The 24349-nt window shown below is 35.3% G+C and overlaps 1 protein-coding gene across 1 annotated transcript in view; it reads left to right on the top strand.

The window, feature by feature from the left end:
• Positions 1 to 3423: 3423 nt before the first annotated feature.
• LOC149781774 (neuroglobin-1-like) overlaps positions 3424 to 24349 on the top strand; it is a 40205-nt gene continuing 19279 nt past the window's right edge. The window contains exon 1 of the mRNA XM_089935926.1: positions 3424 to 3973. Within this exon, the coding sequence (XP_089792052.1) occupies positions 3792 to 3973 (182 nt within the window). The 5' untranslated portion in view covers positions 3424 to 3791. The remainder of the gene's footprint in view (positions 3974 to 24349) is intronic.

The raw sequence follows: 24349 nt of genomic DNA, 5'->3' as shown, positions 1-24349 counted from the left end.
AGGCTGCCAATCAAGGGCTGCCTAACAAGGTAAATAATTGCAGTTCAATATATATATATATATATATATATATATATATATATATATATATATATATATATATATATATATATATATATATATATAAAATCATCTATGAATTTCAACCAGTGTTGCATACAGCTTCCGAGAAGCACTTAAAGGATACAAACCTAGAAGGCTCAAAAGTATCCTAGCATGTTATTTATTACAAGCATATCCATTTCTGAAGAAAGTGTACCTTTAAAAATCTGCAACATGTGCGATAACAGCTACGAAAGCTTCATCCAATACATGATCTCGATCACCCAAATGCAATCGGTCTAACGGAAGCAAATTTAGCTATCATACGGGTCATGAAAAAATATTTCGTATTTTGATTCATCGGTGAAGAGTACGGTTAAACCTCTTAAAAATTAGTGGACTGGTCCTAACAATAGTTTTTTTTAGTATGTCTTGTTATACTTTAGAAAAAGTCGAAGTTTCATTTTTCCTAGAAGAAAATGCAGTCTGTACCTATACACTTAACGCAAAATTTATTTTCTTTTCTTTGCAAAGGACTACCCAGCCGTATTATATTTTCAGACTCAAATGAAACTTTGCTACGTTTGCGCATACATTAAACTTGTTTGGTTGCTCCGGACAAACAAGCACCATATAACAATTATTGGCTTTTAACAACTGTATCATGTGCTCTAAGATAGCTTAGGCCTTCTCTTCCACACCAACCCAGTCATGTGTTTTTAAGAACACTTTTCTTCATCTTCCTTACCATCCCTACCGTGTGCTCTAAGATCACTTTGGCCTTCTTTTCCACACCAACCCAGTCATGTGTTTTTAAAAGCGCTTTTCTTCATCTTCCTTACGATCCCTACCATGTGCTCTAAGATCGCTTTGGCCTTCTCTTTCACACCAACCCAGTCATGTGTTTTTAAGTGCACTTTTCTTTATCTTCCTTATGATCCCTACCATGTACTCTAAGATCGCTTTGGCCTTCTCTTCTACATCAACCCAGTCATGTGTTTTTAAAAGCGCTTTTCTTCATCTTCCTTACCATCCCTACCATGTGCTCTAAGATCGCTTTGGCCTTCTCTTCCACACCAACCCAGTCATGTGTTTTTAAGAGCGCTTTTCTTCATCTTCCTTACCATCCCTACCATGTGCTCTAACAGGGCTTTGGCTTTCTTTTCCTTAACAGATCTTTGGCTTTCCCTTCCATACCATTCCTATCATTTGCTCTATGAGCGCTATGGATTTCTCTTCGTTGCCAGCCTTATCACATGCTTTAAGAGCGCTTGTTGAACAACATAGTGCAGTAAAATTGATTAAAATTTTCAGCTTTAGTCTAAAGAACCATTTGCGTGCATTTACATCGATTTCTCGCTGTGTATAAAAAAATGATTTACATAAATTCCTCAAGCGGCCGTGTATGAAAAAGTATCGTACAGTTACTAAAACACTTAGATCCTTTTAACGTGGATATAAACGTGATTATTAGCATATTTACATGTAACAAGAAGACAAATTAAATTTATTTTGAACAAACTCTGTTTCAATCAGCATTTTACTAAGAAAATGAAACGAGAATATTCATAAAATTGTAATCACTTGTAAACCCCTCATAATATTTTGCGTTGTTGCATTTAGTTGAATGTTTTAGGAATGTACAACACCACTCGGCTTATTATGTTGTTGTTAGCTCTTGTTACGATGACCAAGTTCGTTGCCTGTTAGGTTATAGTAGTATTGATTATGTCATTGCAAACAAAATGGCTTTAATTTGGAGGGTTTATCGTCCTTGTCTCATCGTTGTCAAACGAACTGCGTAAAGAGGAGAACGCGTCAGAAATATCAGTGCACATTTTTTATATAAATATTATCGATTTACTTGAAAATCTTATTTGTATATTCATACTCATTTTTGCAGGAATAATACAAACTATTTCAGGACATATTCGCAGTAAAGGTAGCATCCCAAGAGAGCGGTAAGTAAACCCAACCTAACCGATCAAAGCCATAATTTTTTTATATAAAAAAAAACAACAACAAAACAACAACAAAAAAACAAGGAAAACAAAATTGAAATCGAACAGGGAAAAATGAATAGAATGGAAACAGGAAGGTACATGCACATAGATTTGGTTTATCGACAGCTGATAAAACGTTCTCAGATTCCTTTACATTGAGTAGCAAATGCATAATGTGTCATTTTTGAAATCCTCCTAGATTGTTAAGTTATGCGTGCTGCCATCCTATCTATCATGCATTCTTCAGTAAACATTCCTTTCCAGAGATACACTGTTTAATTCACGAAGTTTATTTGAATCGATAAATCTTGCCCATGTATATCATTGCAAAACCGATAACCAGTGTGAAACAAACATATTTCACTCTAATTGACGACAGATAAGCCAGGAAGAAAAATATATGTTTAATCTATTTATTCAGAAAACACACGCACGCACACAAATATATATCGACTTAATTTCTGTAGCCGACAAACCAGTCACATGAATAAAAAATACATTTATAGAGAAGATATAGACATTTAAGTTATGGAAACACACACACACACACGCACACGCACGCACGCACGCACACACATGTATATGACATATTGCTCTAGTTAATGTTCGCATGCGACAGTTCTCCTCGGTTATTGGTTTCTGAACAATTAAAGTTAGGGTAAGAAGTCGGTCAAGATCTGATATGCTTTCTTTGTGTAGTATCAAGCAAAGATAAAATAAGTCTCTGACTACTATCTGTTCTCCAGATTTCCCCCCGAAACGTTTATGAGTAAAGCACCGCCCAAAATCTTGATAGGTGTATATCCTCGTGCACACACACACACACACACACACACACACACAGAAAATGCTCTATGAATCATAAACCAGGCTCATGGGAAAACTGGTTTTCATATGTGTTAATTTTGACAGACACGTCCTCTTTTTCTATGGAATTCAGAAAACATTAACAAAGAACCTTCAACACGGGTCCAGCAGTGATAAAATATCACCTTCAACATTAATCCTTAGGGGCACGTGCTCCCAGTGTGAAGTGTGTCAATACCTTATGACGGTTTATGGTGTATTAAAAATAAACCCGAACGTTCGGCGATTTTTTCCAAAACAAACAATGTTATAAAATAACCTATACTTATTTTGAACTTTAATATTTGGCTAACCTATACGCTAGTAGACTACCTCTACACTAAAGAGACGCTTACTCGACTATATCGAGGCTTGTTTTTTGGTGAATGGAGGCGTCCTGATCTTTTAACCGACTTCTAAACTGCTCGATCTTGTTTAGCAAATCGCAGAGACCCTTGTGTTATTGACAGCGTATTAATAGCTCGCAGTCTATGACACTCACATACAAGTGTTATCAACAGAGGCTATTGGATGCAAACACTGGAGTGGCGTGCTGAACTATTTCTGACCGGTCTAAATAATGAAACACAGCTTCAGTCTCGCTAGTCACTGCATTAATATGTAGCATATCAAGGCTTGTAGACGTCAATATAATTCATCGACATGCAAGCGCGTGTGGGATATATGGTTTCAAACTAGTTACTTCATAAATAATTGAGTTTCTTTGTTGTGTATATATGATCATTCAAAATTTTCGCAAGATGTTACTGGAGATTTTTAAATTGTTTAATCAAACTGTGTATGTAAAGGACACATTCTTTTTGGGTAAGTAAATAATACAGAATACAAGTTTTATCAACTCAAGTTATCGACTGGTTTCAATTTTTTTATATAAAAAATATGGGTAATAATAATACTGTGGAGGGAGACTTCAAGAAACGGAGCAACAACGGGAGTGTGGTCGTTCACCGGGTCAAAGAAAAACCTCCAGGACTAACGGATGAACAGAAGAAATTACTAAGAAATGTTTGGCAGGGTTTAAAAGAAGACATCGAAAAAGTTGGTGTTATCACCTTCATGAGGTAAGTAAATGCAAATATAAAGATTTCATTGTTAAAACATGTTCAATAATTAATTTTTAAAAATGTATGTAGTTTTGTCAGCTAATTTAATATATTAAAATGAGGTCTGTGTGGACAATTTAAATTCATATTGTTAGGCAACACGGATGCATTCAGTTACATAAAATATGTACTGAAAACTCTGTCCTTACTCCGACTGCACATTGAGGAAAACCCAGATAAGACAGACATTTGGACAGACATTCAGATACGATCATGCATAAATATATTGACTACCTGGTAACATATATCCAGGCTGTACAATTAAACTACTTCTCAGTTAATTATAGTGGAAAAAATGCTTTATGAAATAATGAAACAATATTATTCCATTACAATAACATTGCACATAAGCATTTGTGTTTTTAAATAAACTGCAACACTTTAAATTGAATAACATGTATTGCATATTTATTAGACAATAATATCACATGCGATTTCAGGGTTCCAGATAAACGTGATTGATCAGAAATGTCTTAAACCTGGTAATCCCTTCTGAGATTGATTAATAAATGGCCGGATACGTTCTTCCAGGATGAGTCAACTTTATATACCATGAAGTACAACAAGGTGAAAATAGCTACGACATAAAATAGAATGGCAATGGACCCTTGATTGCTAATAATGATCAACGGTAGGACAGATTACAGGCATAATCTAATGATAAACTAGTTTGTATTCTTCAACAAAGAGGAAAACGTTAGCGATACTCTGGCTGCTGATCTAACATAACAGCATTTTTTGCCAGGGATTTATTCTTCTTTATTCAATTAGGTGCCCTGATACTCAAACAGAATTAAACTTGCCCTTGTGGACTTAATGGCTTTAGCAACCACCTTGTACGGTATTCTGTCCGAATATAGTCTTCCTGCGCATATATCCAAATAATGGGCCATTGTCGCCAATTTTCTTGTTAATCCAATACATGTTAAAAACGCATCTTATTGACTCACCCTCGCCGCACGGAATAGGACAGGCCTACTATCAATATACGAAAGCATGGTAAATCAGCACGCAGTTAATGTTAATGACAGCTACTCGACTTAGAGTCTGGTATGAAGGCGTGCAACCATTGTACCCAATCATCGCATGATTGATATTAATTCTGTGCGGGCTTAAACAATATTGTGGATAAAGTCTTAATCGAGGAAACCATACGTTTTGCTATCTCAGTCATAACGTGGCGTTATAACTTTGTGCAGAATTATTCGTGTGATATTTTACATATAGTGACATTTTAGATATCTTTTTCCAGTTCCACATTTACATATAAGATAAGAAAAAAGACTAAAACTGCACGATGTGTATGCACACACGCACGCACGCACGCACGCACACACACACACACACACACACACATATATATATATATATATATATATATATATATATATATATATATATATATATATATATATATATATATATATATATACTGCTTCTGTGGCCTCAGTGGTATGAGCTGTAAGTCGCGGGCTCGAACTCCGTCTGAGTCATTACAAAGACTTATATAAATGGTACTAGCAGCTACCTCGCTTGGCGCTCAGCAGTAAGATGTTAGTGTTATTACTTAGTGTTAGTGGTCGGCCTGGTGTCAGGGTAATGTGACTGGGTGGGACATGATGCTATATGTCTGCGGCGTCATGTCCCATTGCTAGACATCATTATAAAATCCCACACTGCAGACATCGTAGCGATATGACTGGATAATTGTTAAAACTAAGTTAAAAGTCTAAATCGCACACACATACACACAAACATACATAGCTGCTTACATACATATGTGTGTGTGTGTCTGTGTATAAATGTGTAAACATTTTCAGTACCAAAAGGAATAGATCTGTCAATTCTAAGCTTGTCTTTTCTTTGTATTAAGTAAAAGAGACACGAGTGTACCTTTCCTTTTGCAGCAATATGACAGCTATCAGGAAATATAGCAATTTGAACGATTTTAGACTGTAAAGTTTACAGGCAACCCAAAACAACGAAACTACAGTTGCAACGGATCCTTTTTCTGCCTGTCAACACAAAGCCACTTTATCATAGCAAGAGTCTCGTCTAGATGAATTCAGACATGAAGGTGGGCTTTTCAACGTTTCTCCACGTTAGCAATTAACATTTATTTTCACGTGATTCTGCATTTTCCTTGAAGGGAATGCGTGTCACTTTTTATCGTAATGTATAGTCAGACGTTCTTGGAATTTTCTTGGCCGCTTGAGTAAAGCGTGCGTTCGCCTTGTTCGGGATCGTGGTGCACGTGTCCACATCGGGCATATTAACCAATGGCAATACAGTGTGCGGGCGCAGGTTCCAATTTGATAATGAAAGTATTACTTTAGTGTCAAGAATCGTTTATGCTACTTGTAAATGAAAAATATAGACAATGTTTTTTGATAGACTTACAGTCCGTTTAAAGACATGAGTTTGTGAAATTCTTAAATTAACACCCGACTTTTGGTTAGGAATTATAAACGTTTTTCAAACCTTATAAATCAAACTATAAGACATGAAAATGTAGAATAAAAAGAAAATGTGAACTTAGTAACCCCTTTGTCTTGGTAGCAGGTTCGCATTTACCTGATGCAAAACGTACCGGAGTTGTATATCTCCATGTTCCGCGGGTATATAACTTGTTACAATTTGAAACGTGCACTGCATAATGTTGCATTGGGCACATACAACACGGCTTAACAAATATTCAGACGAAATATGCTTTCCTTTTCTTAACGCCCAGATGGATCCAATCTTCCAATGAATGCAGCTGAAGCTCATTCTTATGGCTATTGTGTATAAATCAGTTGCTATGATTCGGAAAACAGTTGTGCGAGATTTCAGATGCTAATCAAAGCACATCGAGCATCACTAGGATTTGACTTCCATAATACATTTACGATTAGTACTGAATAAGTCTTACACCAACACAGCACTTCTGGCTTTTTAATTACTTGAGATAAGTCTGATCTACATTCATAATATTTTATACGGACGCATTATATCTGGGATCTAAAGTACTTGCGCTAGCTTTGATGTGCTGTCAGTTTTTAGTGCGACAGATCAGAGAAATTTCTTTCCAGAATTAGGTCATGATAGGCATCTGAGTTATCGTTACAACGATGACATTAACATCCGATGAATATCCCGAGTTGTCATTGCGCTGATGTTGAATAAATGCATCGTGTATTCCCTCATTAAAATTATTCACGTTGTTGATATAAAATAGCATCGTTCTTGATTCCTAGTCATACTTTTAAGTAAGTGGAATATAAATGGGGCAGCTTTTAAACGAAAGCGAGTTCATTATAAAACAATTCCTACTCTTAGATCACACATGTCCGACGTTTCATGTGATAGGTTAACTGCTAGTTCAAAACTGTCGGGATTGACTGTGAAGCAGAATCATTAATTTAACACATCAAACCCCAAGGTACGTTGTATTCCAGACCAACAGTCTGCTCTCATGCAATTTTGGCGATGGACTCGTAGCAATGTTAATTTCCTAAATACCAATTACTTTTCTCAGTAAAGGAATTTAGTATTATTAGGATATATATATATATTATTGTTTTTATGTACCTTCTACGCTGTTTTTGGCGTTTGAATTAAAACACATGATTAACAAATACAATAATTCGAAAAACGTGTCAGCAGGAAAGCATGCTTAGCATGTCTCTGATGGGTAAAAGTCTGATTCTGACGGACATAAAGTTACTGAATGTTAAGGCGCCAACATATTAACGTCTTAGCGATAGATTCTCATAAGTTCATAGTGTTAACAGTTGCCTGATGATTTTAAATATAAACGGATAGTCTAAGCTTGATAATTGGAATGGTGACTGGTTTGTATTTGATTAACCTGCGAATGAATTGTCTACGAGTGATAATCAGAATGTATTAGGCAGGATATCTGGAATGGCGACTAGTTTGTGTTTGATTAACATACGAATTCATTTTCTAAGAGTGATAATCGGAATGGTCGTAGCAGGATAACTGGAATGGTTATTGTATTAGCATACCAATGAATTCTCTAAGAGTGATAATCGGAATGGTCGTAGCAGGATAACTGGAATGGTTATTTTATTAGCATACCAATGAATTGTCTAAGAGTGATAATCGGAATGGTCGTAGCAGGATAACTGGAATGGTTATTTTATTAGCATACCAATGAATTGTCTAAGAGTGATAATCAAATGGTGAATAGTCGTATTTGACTAAAAAGATAGATTATTTCATACTATTAATCGATACATTATCACCTCGTTTTTATTTTTTTTTATTGATTATTAAACAGCATTTGTGTCATATCAGTCATTCGATCGATCTTTATTCATTTATAGCAACAAAATATATCAATTTTAAAATTTTACTCTGCATAATTAGAAAATTATAATAACATGTAAATTCTTACATTTTTAGAGAAAAGCATATGATGAAGAAAATGCCTCTCGAGTTACATACTAAAATTCTCAGATTGAAATTACGTCTTGAATACTTTTTTTCTAAGCGCTATTTCAATTGTTATCAGTTTGATAAATAAACAAGAAAGGTTATGTAGATCGCTCGGGGCGTCGGAATGCTTTATTTCTATTGACATTCGTGTGACATATGTGCAAGAAATGTTATTGTATATTGATATGGGCGTCGGAATGCTTTATTTCTATTGATATTCGTGTGATATCTGTGCAAGAAATGTTATTGTAGATTGCTATGGGTGTCAGAATGCTTTGTTTCTATTGATATCCGTGTGATATCTAAACAAGAAAGGTTATTGTAGATTGCTATGGGTGTCGGAATGCTTTGTTTCTATTGATATCCGTGTGATAACTCAGCAGGAAAGGTTATTGTAGATTGCTATGGGTGTCGGAATGCTTTGTTTCTATTGATATCCGTGTGATATCTAAGCAAGAAATGTTATTGTAGATTGCTATGGGTGTCAGAATGCTTTGTTTCTATTGATATCCGTGTGATATCTAAGCAAGAAAGGTTATTGTAGATTGCTGTGTGATATCTAAGCAAGAAAGGTTATTGTAGATTGCTATGGGTGTCGGAATGCTTTGTTTCTATTGATATCCGTGTGATAACACAGCAAGAAGAGAAAATTGATTAGGTGTAGGAAAATTACTTGCTCTTATTAATAAGGAGTTTTCATCAGATGTAATTTGTTTGCATCTTGTGTGGGGCAATTACTTTTAAATCAATACACATGTTTTGTTCATCAGCTAAAATCCATTAAGTACGTAACTTTGTTTCCTGTTATTGTAACCTTTGAAACATCGCACTGGGACATAGTTCTACACACGCAATCATAACAGATAAGATGACTATAAATTAGCTTTTGGAGCAATTGTCTCATGTTGTATGGTTGAGACATCTCAAATGTATGTGACAAAGACAACACTTTAAAATAGCATGCAGAGCTAAATGGCGCTATCGGCACACACTAAATACTGACAATTTATTTTTCTTTTCAGAAAATCAGGTTAAAATGATATATTTTCCTTGCCCCCCCCCCCTCCAGTATCTAGCCCAGACATAGCTTTATTATTACATCATCATTGTTTAAGATTATATGATTTGTACAAGTTTTTATATTGATTAATAGGCTAGTGTCAGCTTTCCATGGACTTACAAATTAATCCATTTTCTTCTAGTGAGACAAAGGCTTGGGAAAATAAAATACGCATGTCTATTCTTCTTGTAACTAAGCAAGCCGCGCATAGATTTCCCATCAGTGAAGAAATGTGATATCATTACAGTTTTCACCTGTGATATGTGCTTTTTAAAAAAATTAATGGTCTTTTATTCAGATTTAGTTATGTAATTATATTGATATACAATGTCCTGCTAGCATCTCAAATAAGAATGTTTGCCTGCCTCTGTTTATGTCAATATAATTCCAAACATGGAAATGTAGTAGACACATTTTACTTGATTTCAATAGAACAAAATTAAGATAATGTTGGAAAAGGTATTATTCTTCGAATGGAATTAACAGTTTAGTTGTAAATCGTGTTCAGGCGTGAATTTTTGTATTATTTGATCTTGAAGGAAACTTCGAAGACGGAAGGGAATATTCTCTGACAGCAACATATTTATTTTTAACAAAGGATAGTGACACAAAAAGATTTGGAAAAAGTGGTGTCGATGCAATTCCAGAAGGTTTTGAGTCTTTTATTATTAACTTATTATAATACGGTATTATTCTTAATTGTTTCCCTTAGAAAGTTATGTGCATAAAAGATTAGGTGAAAACGAAGTGATAGCCAGTTTGAACAATGCCAACGATAGGTAGAGAGAAGATACCCATCAAGTCCAGATTTTATTATTCTTTTCCGAAGACATGCTGTGTTTGCTGCAGTTAATTTAGTTAATTATTTTGCATAGTTTTAATTGGAGACTTCGAATGACCATTGATTATCACCATGCTCTGAAATAGATGACTTTCATTTCTACGCTGCAGTTTAAGCAAAAAAGTAACACACATCAATTGCCTATTCACATTGCTCTGATATCGATTCAGTAAAACGGTTCACATGGTTTAATTGCCTGCCTGATAAGTTTCCTTATCACCTTGACCGTATTTCCAATTGTGATGAAAAGTAGCATTGCGTTTGATATATAATCAATGTTGCCTATGATTGTCATACGTGATGTTGGCAAACAATGTGCAGTTAAGTCATGATAGTAGAACGTATTTCATATATGAAATAACAACATCAATATTGGTTTTCAGATTGTGTCATTATCGTTCAAAAAACGCTAGAAATGTATGGGTCATTTCTATATCGCAGTTCAATTTTGGTGATTCGGTTGTAAGTGCTACATTTCCAGCGACTCATTTGTGCAATGTCATAAAAGGCTATTATTTAGGGATGACAGAATGATCCATATTAAATCCACATCGCAGTGGTCGAAAGACCTTGACGGCGTCTTCAAGCATCGTCTTGTTGTCTTCATCTTGTTGTCTTCATGACATTAGACTATAAGCAGTTATCACAGTATAAAAGTAACAATTCTCACACATAATATCAGGAATAACACGAAGATACTGAAACACTCATATTTGATACCAGATCTTTGACAGTTAGATTCAAAGACAACGTTCGTGTACCAAACGCGTACGATGGGCCTTCGTATGTCAAAAAATCATAGTCAACGTAAGTGTTAGGGTGCCTGATATGGTCTTCGTGTGTCAAATACTCTAAGTAACGCCAATTCTAGGGCGCCTGATATGGTCTTCGTGTGTCAAATACTCTAAGTAACGGCAATTCTCGGGTGCCTGATATGGTCTTCGTGTGTCAGATACTCTAAGTAACGGCAATTCTAGGGTGCCCGAGATGGCCTTCGTGTGTCAAATACTCTAAGTAAGGGCAATTCTAGGGTGCCTGATATGGTCTTCGTGTGTCAAATACTCTAAGTAACGGCAATTCTAGGGTACCCGAGATGGCCTTCGTGTGTCAAACACTCAAACCAACGTAAGTTTATTGGGGGCCTGAGATGGCCTTCGTGTGTCAAACACTCAAACCAACGTAAGTTTATTGGGGCCTGAGATTGGTCTTTGTGTGTCACAAACTCGTAGACAATGTACGTTTATTGTGCACGTAAGGGAGGCATTCATATGTCAAACACTCATTCAAAATAAAATCTTTGGATTAACAGTAGCTTGATAAAATCATTTTGTTTTGTTCAATAAATATTTTAGACAAAGATTTAATCATTGCATTTTTGGGGCAATAATAATTTGATGGATAACAAACAAGTAACACACATTAACTGCATAGAACAAACATTAAACGTTATGGTATCTTTGTCATTGTCTTGCTTGAAGAATACGCTATTTGTCTATGTTCTCCTTGAAATTATTTGTATTCTTCACAAACTGGACCCTCTAATTGCTGATCTTTAATACATCGTCTGAAATGACAAAATTGTACAGGATTCAAGGATAAAAGGCTCTTAATAATTATATGATGTTTCACACATCAAAGAGTGTAATGGACTTCAAGAAGGGTAATGGACTTCAAAGAGTGTAATGGACTTCAAGAAGGATAATGGACTTCAAATAGGCTAATGAACTTCAAGGAGGCAAATTAACTCTTGGATGCATTCTGATAATTTGGCATGTCCAAATCGTGCACGTTCCTCACGATTTTGCATATTGTACAAATAAACTGTGTTGTGTAAACTGTGTATGTATTATTATTCGTCGGGTACCAATTTTCATGTAGTTTGTAAATGCCACGAATCAAGAACATAAACATGCAACGAATAAATATAAGTATATGTATCCATAAGTGTCCCATCGCCACTCCACAAATTGCATTACCGTGTATACTTTCTTTTGTGTTTGTATTATAGCACAATCACCAACAATTTATACATACGAGTATAAATATTGTTTGTCTACGATTACCTAATCCGGATAACTTAAAACTTAAAATACACAGTAGCAAAGACTTATTAGAAAAATCTGTCTCCTGGTGTAAAAACGTTTTACTGACTGTTCTAGTATAGCCAGAGTAGCAGATCATAACGAAACATGTTTTATCAATGTATGGTATACGGTAACAGAGTAACTGATCATTAGGAAATGCATATGCTCTATCAATGTAATATATACGGTAAAGAGTAGCCGAGCATTACAAAATCCATATGTACGTTCTATATATGATATATGGTTCGTTTGATCGGACGTTTGTTTTTATTTCAAAAGATTTAACTTTCCATGAGTACTAACATAACATTTTCAATGATCATACATTCAACGGTGCCCAGAAAACTGTGCTGCATGCAAATGCAAAAAGAAAAGAAAGTATTCAATAAAACACCAATAATACATGTATGTCACTTTACCTGCATGTACCTTCTGTGTGAAGAGATTTAAATTCTTAACGCACCCATAAAACTGCATGACCATATATAGAAAACGTGTCTTTGATCACTACGATCTTCTTTAGTAGTTAGTTGTACCCTCCAAGGGAACGTACCTACCTTTTAGCAAATCTTCACTAGAACTAACCTCACCGCCATTCCACCCACCTGTAACTGACAATCTCATGTCAGCGGTGGCTGCTTGTAAGACTTAGGCTATAGTAAAATTCATATAGTTCATATATGCGCGTGTTAACGGTGGCTGTTTATACGACCTAGGCCATATCAATAGTCATATTGGTCATGTATTTCTAGATTTGACACTAAAATATTATAGTGTTTAAGTTAGGCCATCTTAGCGCTGATAACGCATTGCATTCCATTTAAATCAGATTTTTGTTTCAGTCAATATTCGTTAAATAATCGTTTCTTTTTGTTTGTTGATAAAATGAAAGAACATGATGTCCTATCTTTTGGAGTCATTGGTGTAAATGTCGAAAATGTAATATATGTACTCAGGGCCGGCGCCAGACCCGGCCAGACTATCTGGCGCCCTAGGCAAGGTTAGATTCTGGCGCCCCCCCCCCCCCGGAAAATATCAATTTCAATATTTATAAACAATAATTTTTTTTAAAAAAATGCGCCCAACGAAATCAGCGCCCTAGGCGGCTGCCTAGTTTGCCTATATGGTAGCGCCGGCCCTGTATGTACTTTATATACCTCATTCAGAGTTCGTGTTTTTAGCGTGAAATTTTATCATGCAAAAACACTTAATACACGGTGCGAAAATTATTTCTAATGGAACAGCAAATACACTATGACAATGTACAAAATAATGCGTGTCAAACGATATCTTTGCCAAACAATTACATTGTTAAAATACACGAAGTAGAATAGCCTTCATTAACACTTCCGTAATTTTATTACTAAGTACCTGACATCTACGTAACGTTAGTTTTAATAGACCACATTAGCCACTTACAATCAACATTTATTCTCAAGTTAATGACAGAAACTAATAATGTAACAGCTTGATTCCAGTATATAATGAAAACATTTACGCGTCGAGCATTACTATTATTTCTTTTAAATATAATTAATTTATCCAATAGAAGCAGAACGCCCACTGTGTAATTATTTCGGGAGAAATCGTATTACTTTCGAGTAATTACTGACGAGTTGAATGACATGTACATTATTCTACTCTCAGTTCGACTTTATGTATACATGTACCGTGGTGTGATCGACACAGATAGGTTGAGTTCATCATTTGCAGTAAAACAATAGATGTTAATTACTCATTTGTTCTTTACGTGGTTGCTTGTATCAAATCTGATCAATTTTACATTGTAGCATTGATTGATAATCTATTGCAACTCACGACACATGAATATTAAGTTTTAAATACAACTGGCCGAGTCAATGGACACTAACACTGATGTGTAATAAATCAGTATATGCACATAAGTAGGTATATTAAAATGTAACCTTGCAATAAATAATATAGATATAAGAGCCCATAAAAGTCGTTCAAAACGGTCAGACAGCTGCCCATAGATCAAATTTGTGAAAACACCAATCCAGCCATTCATCCAGCTATTATACTTATCAATCTATGCATTCTATACATACATGTAACTACAGACAATTATCGCTGATCCCTTCCTTACCAGCTTTAAAACATGTAAACGCTGATAGATACACATATTATCGGAACATAAACGCACCGGCCATCTTCTGTCTTATTGTTAATATGTTAGTTCATACAATATTGTAAAAGTTATAATTTTTTTACATCGTTTTTATTACCAGTAATAAAAAAAGGAAAAAGGTTTTGGGCGCTTTCTTATAGTTTTTATTTTCCACATACTTCCAGAAACCCATGCACGCGTGCTTGCAAGCTAAGCAAAACAAAGAAAAATTTAGTTATTCTGTAGTCGAAGTGCATGCACTAATTGTTACTTAGGTTTAAAATAATTAATTCCCATTCTCTATGTTAATCCACGAAAACAAAGCCTGAAAGAATACAAATTCAGAAAATAAAATGTTCTAGACTTACGGTATAATTTTCTCAAAACCATATCTATCTCCGGAATCTGACTGACCAAATTTACACCCCTTTAAATTTGCTTTACTCTGGGAGAAAATTAACTAGAATATATTCTGGTCAATTTGTCCGAGGTTTCTATTTTACCTGGGGTTACCCAATATAATGATCGATATTTCTGTTAATCGTTAGGTCATTGATTTTTTATTTGGTTATTTATTGTTTTTTCAGTGTAGAAAAGAAAGATTTAATGACAAGAACTTTCTCACCTTCTGTGGATCGGGTCTACTCTGAAAATAATCACATAGCTACTTTTAAAAAATTACTTATGCGCAAAAAAGGGTCAGACACGAAGGTAACATTTTTCAAATGTCATGGATTTTTGCCTAACTGGAAATCCTTTAGTCAAAAACAGGTAATACGCAGAATTTACCAATGTATCAAAAATTATTGATCAGTATCACATGGCAGATTATATCCAATTTGATTGCAGAAATGTCGGTCAATTCATAACAATTTAAATTATTCAGTCTTGAATTTGCTCTCAAAAGGTAACGTACAAGGAGATTATTAACGAGTAATGGAAAAAAGAATGTGCAAAGAGTTTTTCGGCCAGTAATGAAATAGTCGTATGTCATTCATAAAACGACTGGTTTATGATTTCATTTCTTAGATTTTTGAGAGGGACATTAAAATATGTTTAGTTAGCACTTAATAAACAGGCACCGTCTACACTCCTCACCATCCATGTTTCATTGGAAGATATAAGCTATCCAATGCTAGAAAAGTCGAACAGAAGTTGTAGGTATTCATGGTATTTCGTTTATTTACGTCAGCTATGGATGTATGCTCTTGCAATATACATTATGTGAACATGAAAGGAAGCAGGAGTTACGGTCGGGCAGTGCTCTCCAGGATTACTGCATTATAAAACTTGGCAGCACTATTTTCCCATGTACTTGTTAGCACAGACGCCTTTCATCTAAATTACCGATGCTAGATGATATTTATGCGGTCATTCCTGCAGGATTATAACAAAGGTCATGTAGGGGGTAATGCGTTACGCGCTCCCCATAAGAATACTTACTGATTACTACGATGCTTTATATTTGCATTTATTGATAGATAATTGACCTAGCAGTGGCTTTCCTTTCGTAAACTGATCACTCGGTATATTATATGTATGTCTCTACATTCAGTTTACCATTAGCAGGATAAAAACCCAAAGAGGTGCAAAGTTTGCGCATTATAACACATGATGGACAAATACGGCGTTGCTACTGGCATATCTTGCGCTGTAAGAGAGTTTTCGCATCAGATACAATCATATACGATCAGCATATTTAGTGTTGATGAATCCCTATCCACCAGAGAAGTTGCAAATACAGTGTATAAATAGGAATATCAGAATCAATCAATCGCAGCTGTTTTAATTTAAAACTAATTTAGCTCTAGGTCGTTGTAAGGTTTACAGTCAAGCTGTATAAGGATAAGTTGATCAGAAATAACGCATATGCCTTAATACATCCTTTGAAATAATGCATATGCCTTAATAGCTCCCTTGAAATAACACACGGTCAGTTGCTGTGAAGCGAGGTGATGACCTATCTAACTAGGTCAGACTTAGATGTACATTACAGAGGTCGTTTGTAACGAGAGATAATGACTGTACCTTACTCAAAATACAGTCTAAATTTTTAAGGAACATTAACCGTTAAGGTCACCTTAAGCCAAAATTTATGCAGTGTTTCGATAACTATTTTATGCTTTCTGAGTAACGAAAGTGAGAGAATTTTATATACATATAGAAGGTGATACGAATAGAGACTGAGTGATAATCTTGTCATTCAAGTAAACTGCCCTCTATAACAGTCTGGGACAGTCCGAAAGACGGGAGTCCGGATAAGAGATCAGGCGGTTGGGATAGACGGATCAAGCAAGATCAAACGTATACACGTGAAGGTGGGAAGACGTGGGATATACGGAAACGAAGACAGGAAGCAACGCATGGTGATGCAAATCAGGCGTGGACATTGTGATCGTTTCACCACTCTCGTTATCATGATGAAAGGAATCAATAAAAGAACACTGCTATTGAAATTCTGTAACGTAAATTTGCTTAAATTGAATCTGGCACTATTAGTTTATGTCACTGATTAAATTGTTATTCTCTTCTCTAAAGGGGGCTCGTTTTGCATTATTTCTTCTCAGTAGTTGTGCCCAGTTCTATGTTGACGTTCTATCTATCCACTCACACCGGGCAATACAATCGAAGGAGGTCATCCTCTAGTTAACGACAGCCAAATTTAATTAATCACCCCTCTTTACCATCGTTACAGGAATACACACTTATGATTTAAACATGAAAGATGGTTTTAATGAAGAAAGTTTGATTATTATAAACATATGGTTAGCTACGCCATTCACATGAATGCTCATACATTCACGTACCGTCGCATGGAAATTAATGTGGAATAGAAACTAAGCGAAATGACGAGGTAATTAAAATATTTTAATATATGTACAGTTAATCTAAGTCATTATTCTGCTTTAATAACAGTGATACCGACCATAAAACACCCCCCATCTCTGTCTGTCTGTCTGTCTGTCTCTCTCTCTGTATGTCTGTCTGTCTGTCTGTCTGTCTCTCTCTCTCTCTCTCTCTCTCTCTCTCTCATCCTTTGGTTGGTTTGATCGAACATTTACCACCATTCACAAATCCAGAGATATCATTGGACGTCACAAGCGAAAATCCGTAACGCTCGTCTTTTGATAGATTTTCCCCGTAAATTGCTACGATGGGAAAGAGAGGGGGGGGGGGCGGCATTTCGACATTATCATATTTAATTAATAAGTTGTTTAGAACAATATAACGCGTTCAAGAAACAATAACAAAAACATGCCATTAAATACACCACAGTATTTGTATCACGCAACCGAGAAATTTAATGTATAATGTCGACAGGTTTGCAACTTTGTATCATGGATAAACACTGTAAATAAATCCCAAGAAAATGCACACGTACCGTTACGAAGAATCATATTTTATTAGGTTACTTGGTGTAAGTTCAATTTGAAGGTTTTCATCAAACACAAATTCTTTTTGTCTCTCACTCCAGATTTGTACGTAGTTTTTTTCCGTTTTGTATTGGGGGGGGGGGGAGGAGAAGGGTTTGCGATGAAATTGTGTACCATATTCAATTCATTTAGAAAACGGGGATTATTAAGACGTTTTATCGTGTGTTTTTTCGTATGTCAATAATGACACTTTATATATATATAAAACGTACTCCTTTTTTGCGTGTCAGTGTATTACATAAGGGGTTTGTCTATTTATTTCATTGTTTACTTTTTCCAAGCAGTATTTCATTTTAATACTGATATGCATTTAATATATTCACCGTAGTCCCCGACTTTGCCACAGAAAGTGGTAGGATTCGGTTCATTACTTTTTTTTTTTTAATTTACCACCATTTTCAGCACATAATACATTGCGGTCAGCACATTTTGGTGGAGCAATAACCCGGAAGAAAAGCGGGAAAAACTATCGCCCCGCTGGAGGCTACTTATTTAAGCATGTTGGCTGAGCTGAGACTCCAGCCCACACGGACGAAAATGAGACGTCAGCGATCTGTAAAGGCGAGAGCTGTTGACAACTCGGCCACCCGGGGTCCCGTACATGCCAGTAAACTAACATTTACTAATTTGATCATCATTCCTCAGCCAATGTAAATGAATTTAAGGTCAAAATGAAGAGTCCATCATACCTATGAAAATGTGATATGCCCCACATGCCCTTCCTCCCAGGATCTGAAATCTCCCGTGTCAGTACTAATCCCCTAACCTAATGACCTCCACCCCACCCCCCATCATACTAATACAATTGCGCTCTGTCAGTCGTAGTAGGCGAGGTTTGAGGGACAAATATACGAATTTGTACGGACAAAACGACGATGGAAAGGATACCATCAACAGCAAGATAAATGTGCAGATTTAACGACTATATCAGCTGCCTACTCACCCCTATTTAACGAAATTCTCACTGGCTGCCATGTGTTAGGTAACATCGTAACGAGGGACGTTCTTTAAGTTACCTTTGTGGTAATTAAATGGAAGAGAGAACGTTTTCTAAGTTTCCTTTGTGGTAATTAAATGGAAGAGAAAACGTTCTTGAAGTTACCTCTATGGTAATGAAATGGAAGAGAGAACGTTCTTTAAGTTACCTTTGTGGTAATTAAATGGAAGAGAGCACGTTCTTTAAGTTACCTCTGTGGTAATTAAATGGAAGAAAGAACGTTATTTAAGCTTCATTTGTGGTAAATAAATGTAAAGCCAGGCGATGCGAAATTGGGAGATTATGGTTAGCAGGTGATTTTAAGCCAGCCTGATTCGACCCAAATAGGACGTGGTCAATTGAGTCTTTTTTAGTGTCTTGTTGGTTGCACGAATAAGCGTATATACTCATTGCTACAGAATAAATATATTTTAGTTTGAACGTTATGTTAATATTTTCGGGAAAGAAAACAAATGGCGCAGACGCGATATCGCTTCGATATCATAATAGTGTTTGACGAAAAATATATATCATTTCGATATCAATAGAATAGTTGCAAAATATTTACGTGTAGAGATATAATTGGCTTTCTGCTGGATATGTTCGTTTAGTTGTCGTAAACCCTCGTTTTGATACGAGGTCTTAATCCTTCACTTGTTAAAAAGTTAATGGGACAAGTTGCTTGGCAAAATGTTAGACTTGTAGCAGATTATTCGTTAATTCTAACCTAGTGTCGACAAGTTTATTTTTCAAGTACACGTGAACAAAGTAGTAAGCCTCTGCTGAGTTAGTTATTTCAATTTGATGGCAAAATGATGAATGTTAAGATTAATCGTTGAAAACGAACACCCTAGGGAATTTATTATTATTATTATTATTATTATTATTTAATAGTGTTTTCTCTTGGCATTATATCCAAAATGCCGCTTTGGCGAGTGAAGTTAAAACTATTTCACCGTGAATCCTTTGGGTGACTTAGTGCGTAATCTGACAAATAGGTTTGAAATAATGTGAGTAAAAGCTTTCTATACTTATTAGTCACTTGTATGGTTGCTATTTTGTTCGGAAATCTCAAAATGCCGATGCAAGCAGTAAATAAAACCTATCATCTCCTGGCGCATATTTGTCCTTAAGTTAATACTCGAGTTGTTTTGAACTTTTGAGTTCGTTACCAACTTCATATTTAAATTTAACGTAGAAATAAAATATTATTTAAGTAATAAAGAATAATTTTTAGCAACCTATTCCAAAATGATTGTTGCATTAATCGCAACTATTGAATTGTATACCCTTTGCTATCACCCAGTTCAACAAGATTTGACTATCGGTATTATATTTTAAAAGGCAGAAATTATACAAATGTATGAAGCTGGTAAGCTCGAAGGAAAAGTGTAATCTTATATGTATTTCGTGTATTTTAAATCTATATCGCAATGCCATTTTCTCCAAGATGTAGCCGTATCTACACCGTCATGAGTGACATATCTTTTAAGAGAGCTTGAATTTCTTCTTCTCTCTTTGTCTGGCCATGGGAAACAGCATTGCTAAGCGTTTATGAGAACAATATCCTCATAAAATATATTGTATATGTGGACAGCATAAACAAATGGAATATGAGTTGTCAATACAATGATCAGTTGGACTATAGCAAACTTTAAAAACAAACACACAAAGAACAGATTAAATTGTATAAATACGTCGAGCGTACAAGAATTCGAAATTTAAATCAGTCATTATATTAGATATGCTGCAGTCCCTTTTATCATGTCATTTGACATCTTATTGGTTAGATAAAATGGACATGACAAAAATGCCGCATGGTAGGACTTTAACGTAGATAAATATTGTAAAGCGTACATGGGTTAGGAAACCAGTCTGCGTTGTGTAAATGTAATGTACAGAGATGAAGATAGAAAGTCTGCTGTTTTTAACTCAGCAGATGTGAACTACTTTTTATGCGTGGATGACGTCGCAGTAAACATAACCAGCGATGCAGTCGGTGATTTAAAATCTTAACATGATTTTGACTTGCGTCAGAGTAAATAATAATAATAATAATAATAATAGTAACATAGTTATGCAGCAATAGCTCCGATACACTTGTACATATCAAAGTCTAATATATATATATTTATATATTTATAGTCAGGTACAGCACAAGAAAGACTGTCATGTTTCGTGCTTCAGTACCAAAACTAGTGAGAAACAAAATTAATGGGACAAGTTGCTTGGTATAGTGTACGATTTTTGCGGATACGTATACTCCATGTCATCAACTGGATTCTGCAAATATTACGAATTTTATTTGCATGCACTAAAATGGATTCCTGCATAGATTGCGCATGTCAGATGTCGATTTTCTGAGATGACCTCCACAATATAATTTATAGATTTCGTTTTTTATCGGTAAAATACTATAGGAAATGCAGCTTATTTCGAACTTTACACACAACGCACAACGTTATAATTATTACGACAAAGGTTTCAGAGACAAAGTAAATATAATTATTATAATTCTATTTTCTGGCCTGCAAATGAAATTTACCGTACACACGCGATTATCTAACAACACTCTATACACAATTAAATAGCATAGTCTATTGTAGAACATAGCAATAGCATAGTCTATTGTAGAACATAGCAAATGGCACAAGCAAGACATTTTGGATGATATCCCTCTCTTGCAACGGAATCTTAGTTGCAGCAACATGCTGAATAAGTCGTAGAAAATATGTTCAACAATAGATGGGGAATGCTATTTATTATGTTTTGATGTCTCTGACATTTAAATGACACAAATGAACACAATTTTAAATATTGAATCTTTAGAGCCAGGTTGTATTATTGATTTTTGTTAAAATGTTTCAGACTTTTTACAGTATTTGTAATTTTAAAATATTCTGAATATTTCTCTGCTTGATTCGTGCAACGCTTTCTATTGCATTCTCTTTCGACCACGATGCAACTTCAGTAGAACATTGGATATCAGTGATCCAGTTTATGGAAGAAAATTGAATATAGACAGTGACTAAATATTTACTATAGTAGCTGTTCGGTTTGCTCTGATTTTAATTCCATTTATTCAAGGTCCTCATTTATTTTGTCCCAATTCCTATAAATAATCTTTCCCAAATTCCTTGTATTGCTTGTAGTTAGTAAAACATACATTCTAAGTCATCTCTATTCTGAGTTGATGTTTTGCAAATAACTTATCTCTTTTGCGTCTCTTTTGTGGTTATTCGTCTGTCTTTTTTGCATGGAGCTGCAATTGTTTGGTCGCAAATCGTTTAACTCCTGACTAGATGGGCGGTGGTTTGATTGCTCTAATCGGATCAGTCCAGTCTGGTTACTGTAATCGGTGTAACGTGATGACATCAGGTAGGATTAGATCTGGCGAAGACACAGAATAAAAACACGCGAATTAAACGTCTAATTGCAATTCAAATTAATGATAACTGAATCTCTGACACCACAGCACACACCCTTAATTCCATCTCTCACAAACAATATTAAACCACTGGAAACCTTACCTATACATACAGACAAGGTTTATCTACTTCTACGTTCGTACAAGAATATGTGTACGACAAACAAGATTGCATGTGATTATAAAAATTCGAACGTTTCTCGTCCTTAAATACGTATAACTTATAAATGAATTCATCTTGTTTGTTCTGCCATAACATATCTAATCTGAAACAAATTATATTCTAATCTACATTTATATTCATGAATAACACAATATTTGTTTCGTGTGGATACAATTAGGTGACTCTTGGTATAATGGCAAGCCACTATACCTGCGATACGATATAATCTTCAAAGTGTTGCTTTGCTGCTGAGGACAAAGCCAAACCAACCAATCAGATCTGATTCAGACAGAATTTCTTCAAGAACGTTTTGCAGTTCCAATACTTGTATACCTTTCCGCCTTGCCAGTACTTGTGAAGCTGATGTTTTTCTTGCTTTGAGTTTGTTAAACTTTCATATCTTGTGGAACTAGAACAACACGGTCACTGTTTAGGCATACTAGACTATTTAGTTATTAAACTATGACAATGTTGCTTCTTTTCACATATTAAGTCTAACATTTTGTCGTTGATTGAATATCACAGACAAGCCGCCAGCTGAAATGCCATTAATTTCATCGTCACTATTGGCGCGATAAATGTACGACATACATTCCATTCTCTAAGATTATTTCCATCATAGAGATAATAAAATACACTTGAACTTGAATATTAAGTCTTTCCACGTCTTTTCAAACCTCCCCATCATATTATTTACAAGCACATTACAACAGGTCACAGCTTTTTCCTTACAGTATCTATTGACCACAACATTGCTAAGTGTTTCAGGCCATCCTCAAGGAATTGATTTGAGAAACGTGACTTGAAAGCATCGAATTGCACATCTCTTAAAAGGTTTTAATTGCAAAATGAAAAATGTTTTTTTTTTGTTTCTTTAAAATCTTTTTGAATGATTACAAACTGTATAAATGCCCCAATGTAGGTCATTTACACTCTTATTTCTTTGTGTAGAAAACTTTACCTTAATCGAATATGGAGAGAATAATGTGATGTAGCAATTTCTTTAGTTTTAGAATTCCTCATTGCCTGTGTCGCAGAATAGAAACCGAGTGGGTTTTTGGACTAAATGAATAAGACAAACACAATGTGTGAAAGATGGAAATTTATGAAATGAATTGATAAAGAAAAATATATGGTGTAAAAATGCAATGATTCTCTCACGTTCTCAACATACGATTGACCCACTCACTCTACACGAACATTCACACATTGAAAGTAAACCATGAATATGAACTCAATATGACATACAAATCCAAGAACCTCATGGACAGCAGATACGTTTCAAACAGTATTATAAACTGCAAGAGAGATTCACATAATCTCAAGTATGGACTAAGATTAAGATTCAAAATAATCTTATGATATTCAAATGTGTTTCAAAATAATGTCCTAAACTATGAGAGAGATTCACATAATCTCTTGGAACACAACTAAGATTCACAATAATCTTATAAACAGAAATAAATGCACCCAATTGGGACAATAACTGAACCAAACGTATGCTTCTAGACCCCTTGTACAGTCGCATGATTCCTTGGGTTGGCTCACACTCTTATCGGCCGCTCGCACCCTTCATGGATCCACCACATGTACAGTCATACGTATACACACGTACAGACAGCATACAGCACCCTCTAATTAGATACGTCTACGTTCGTGGCACAGGCATACGTACATGCATGCATACGTATCGACAGCACGCAACCTTAAATACCCTGGAAACTCTAGACAGCTCGAAACAGCTTCGATAGCTCTAGACATCTCTAGTCAACTCTAGT

Source organism: Sinohyriopsis cumingii, chromosome 15 (genome assembly GCF_028554795.1).
Source record: "Sinohyriopsis cumingii isolate HCF-2022 chromosome 15, ASM2855479v2, whole genome shotgun sequence".
In the NCBI taxonomy this organism is placed as follows: domain Eukaryota; kingdom Metazoa; phylum Mollusca; class Bivalvia; order Unionida; family Unionidae; genus Sinohyriopsis; species Sinohyriopsis cumingii.
The sequence above is the reverse complement of the archived record's forward strand: the minus strand, read 5'-3'. Positions and strand labels throughout refer to the sequence as shown.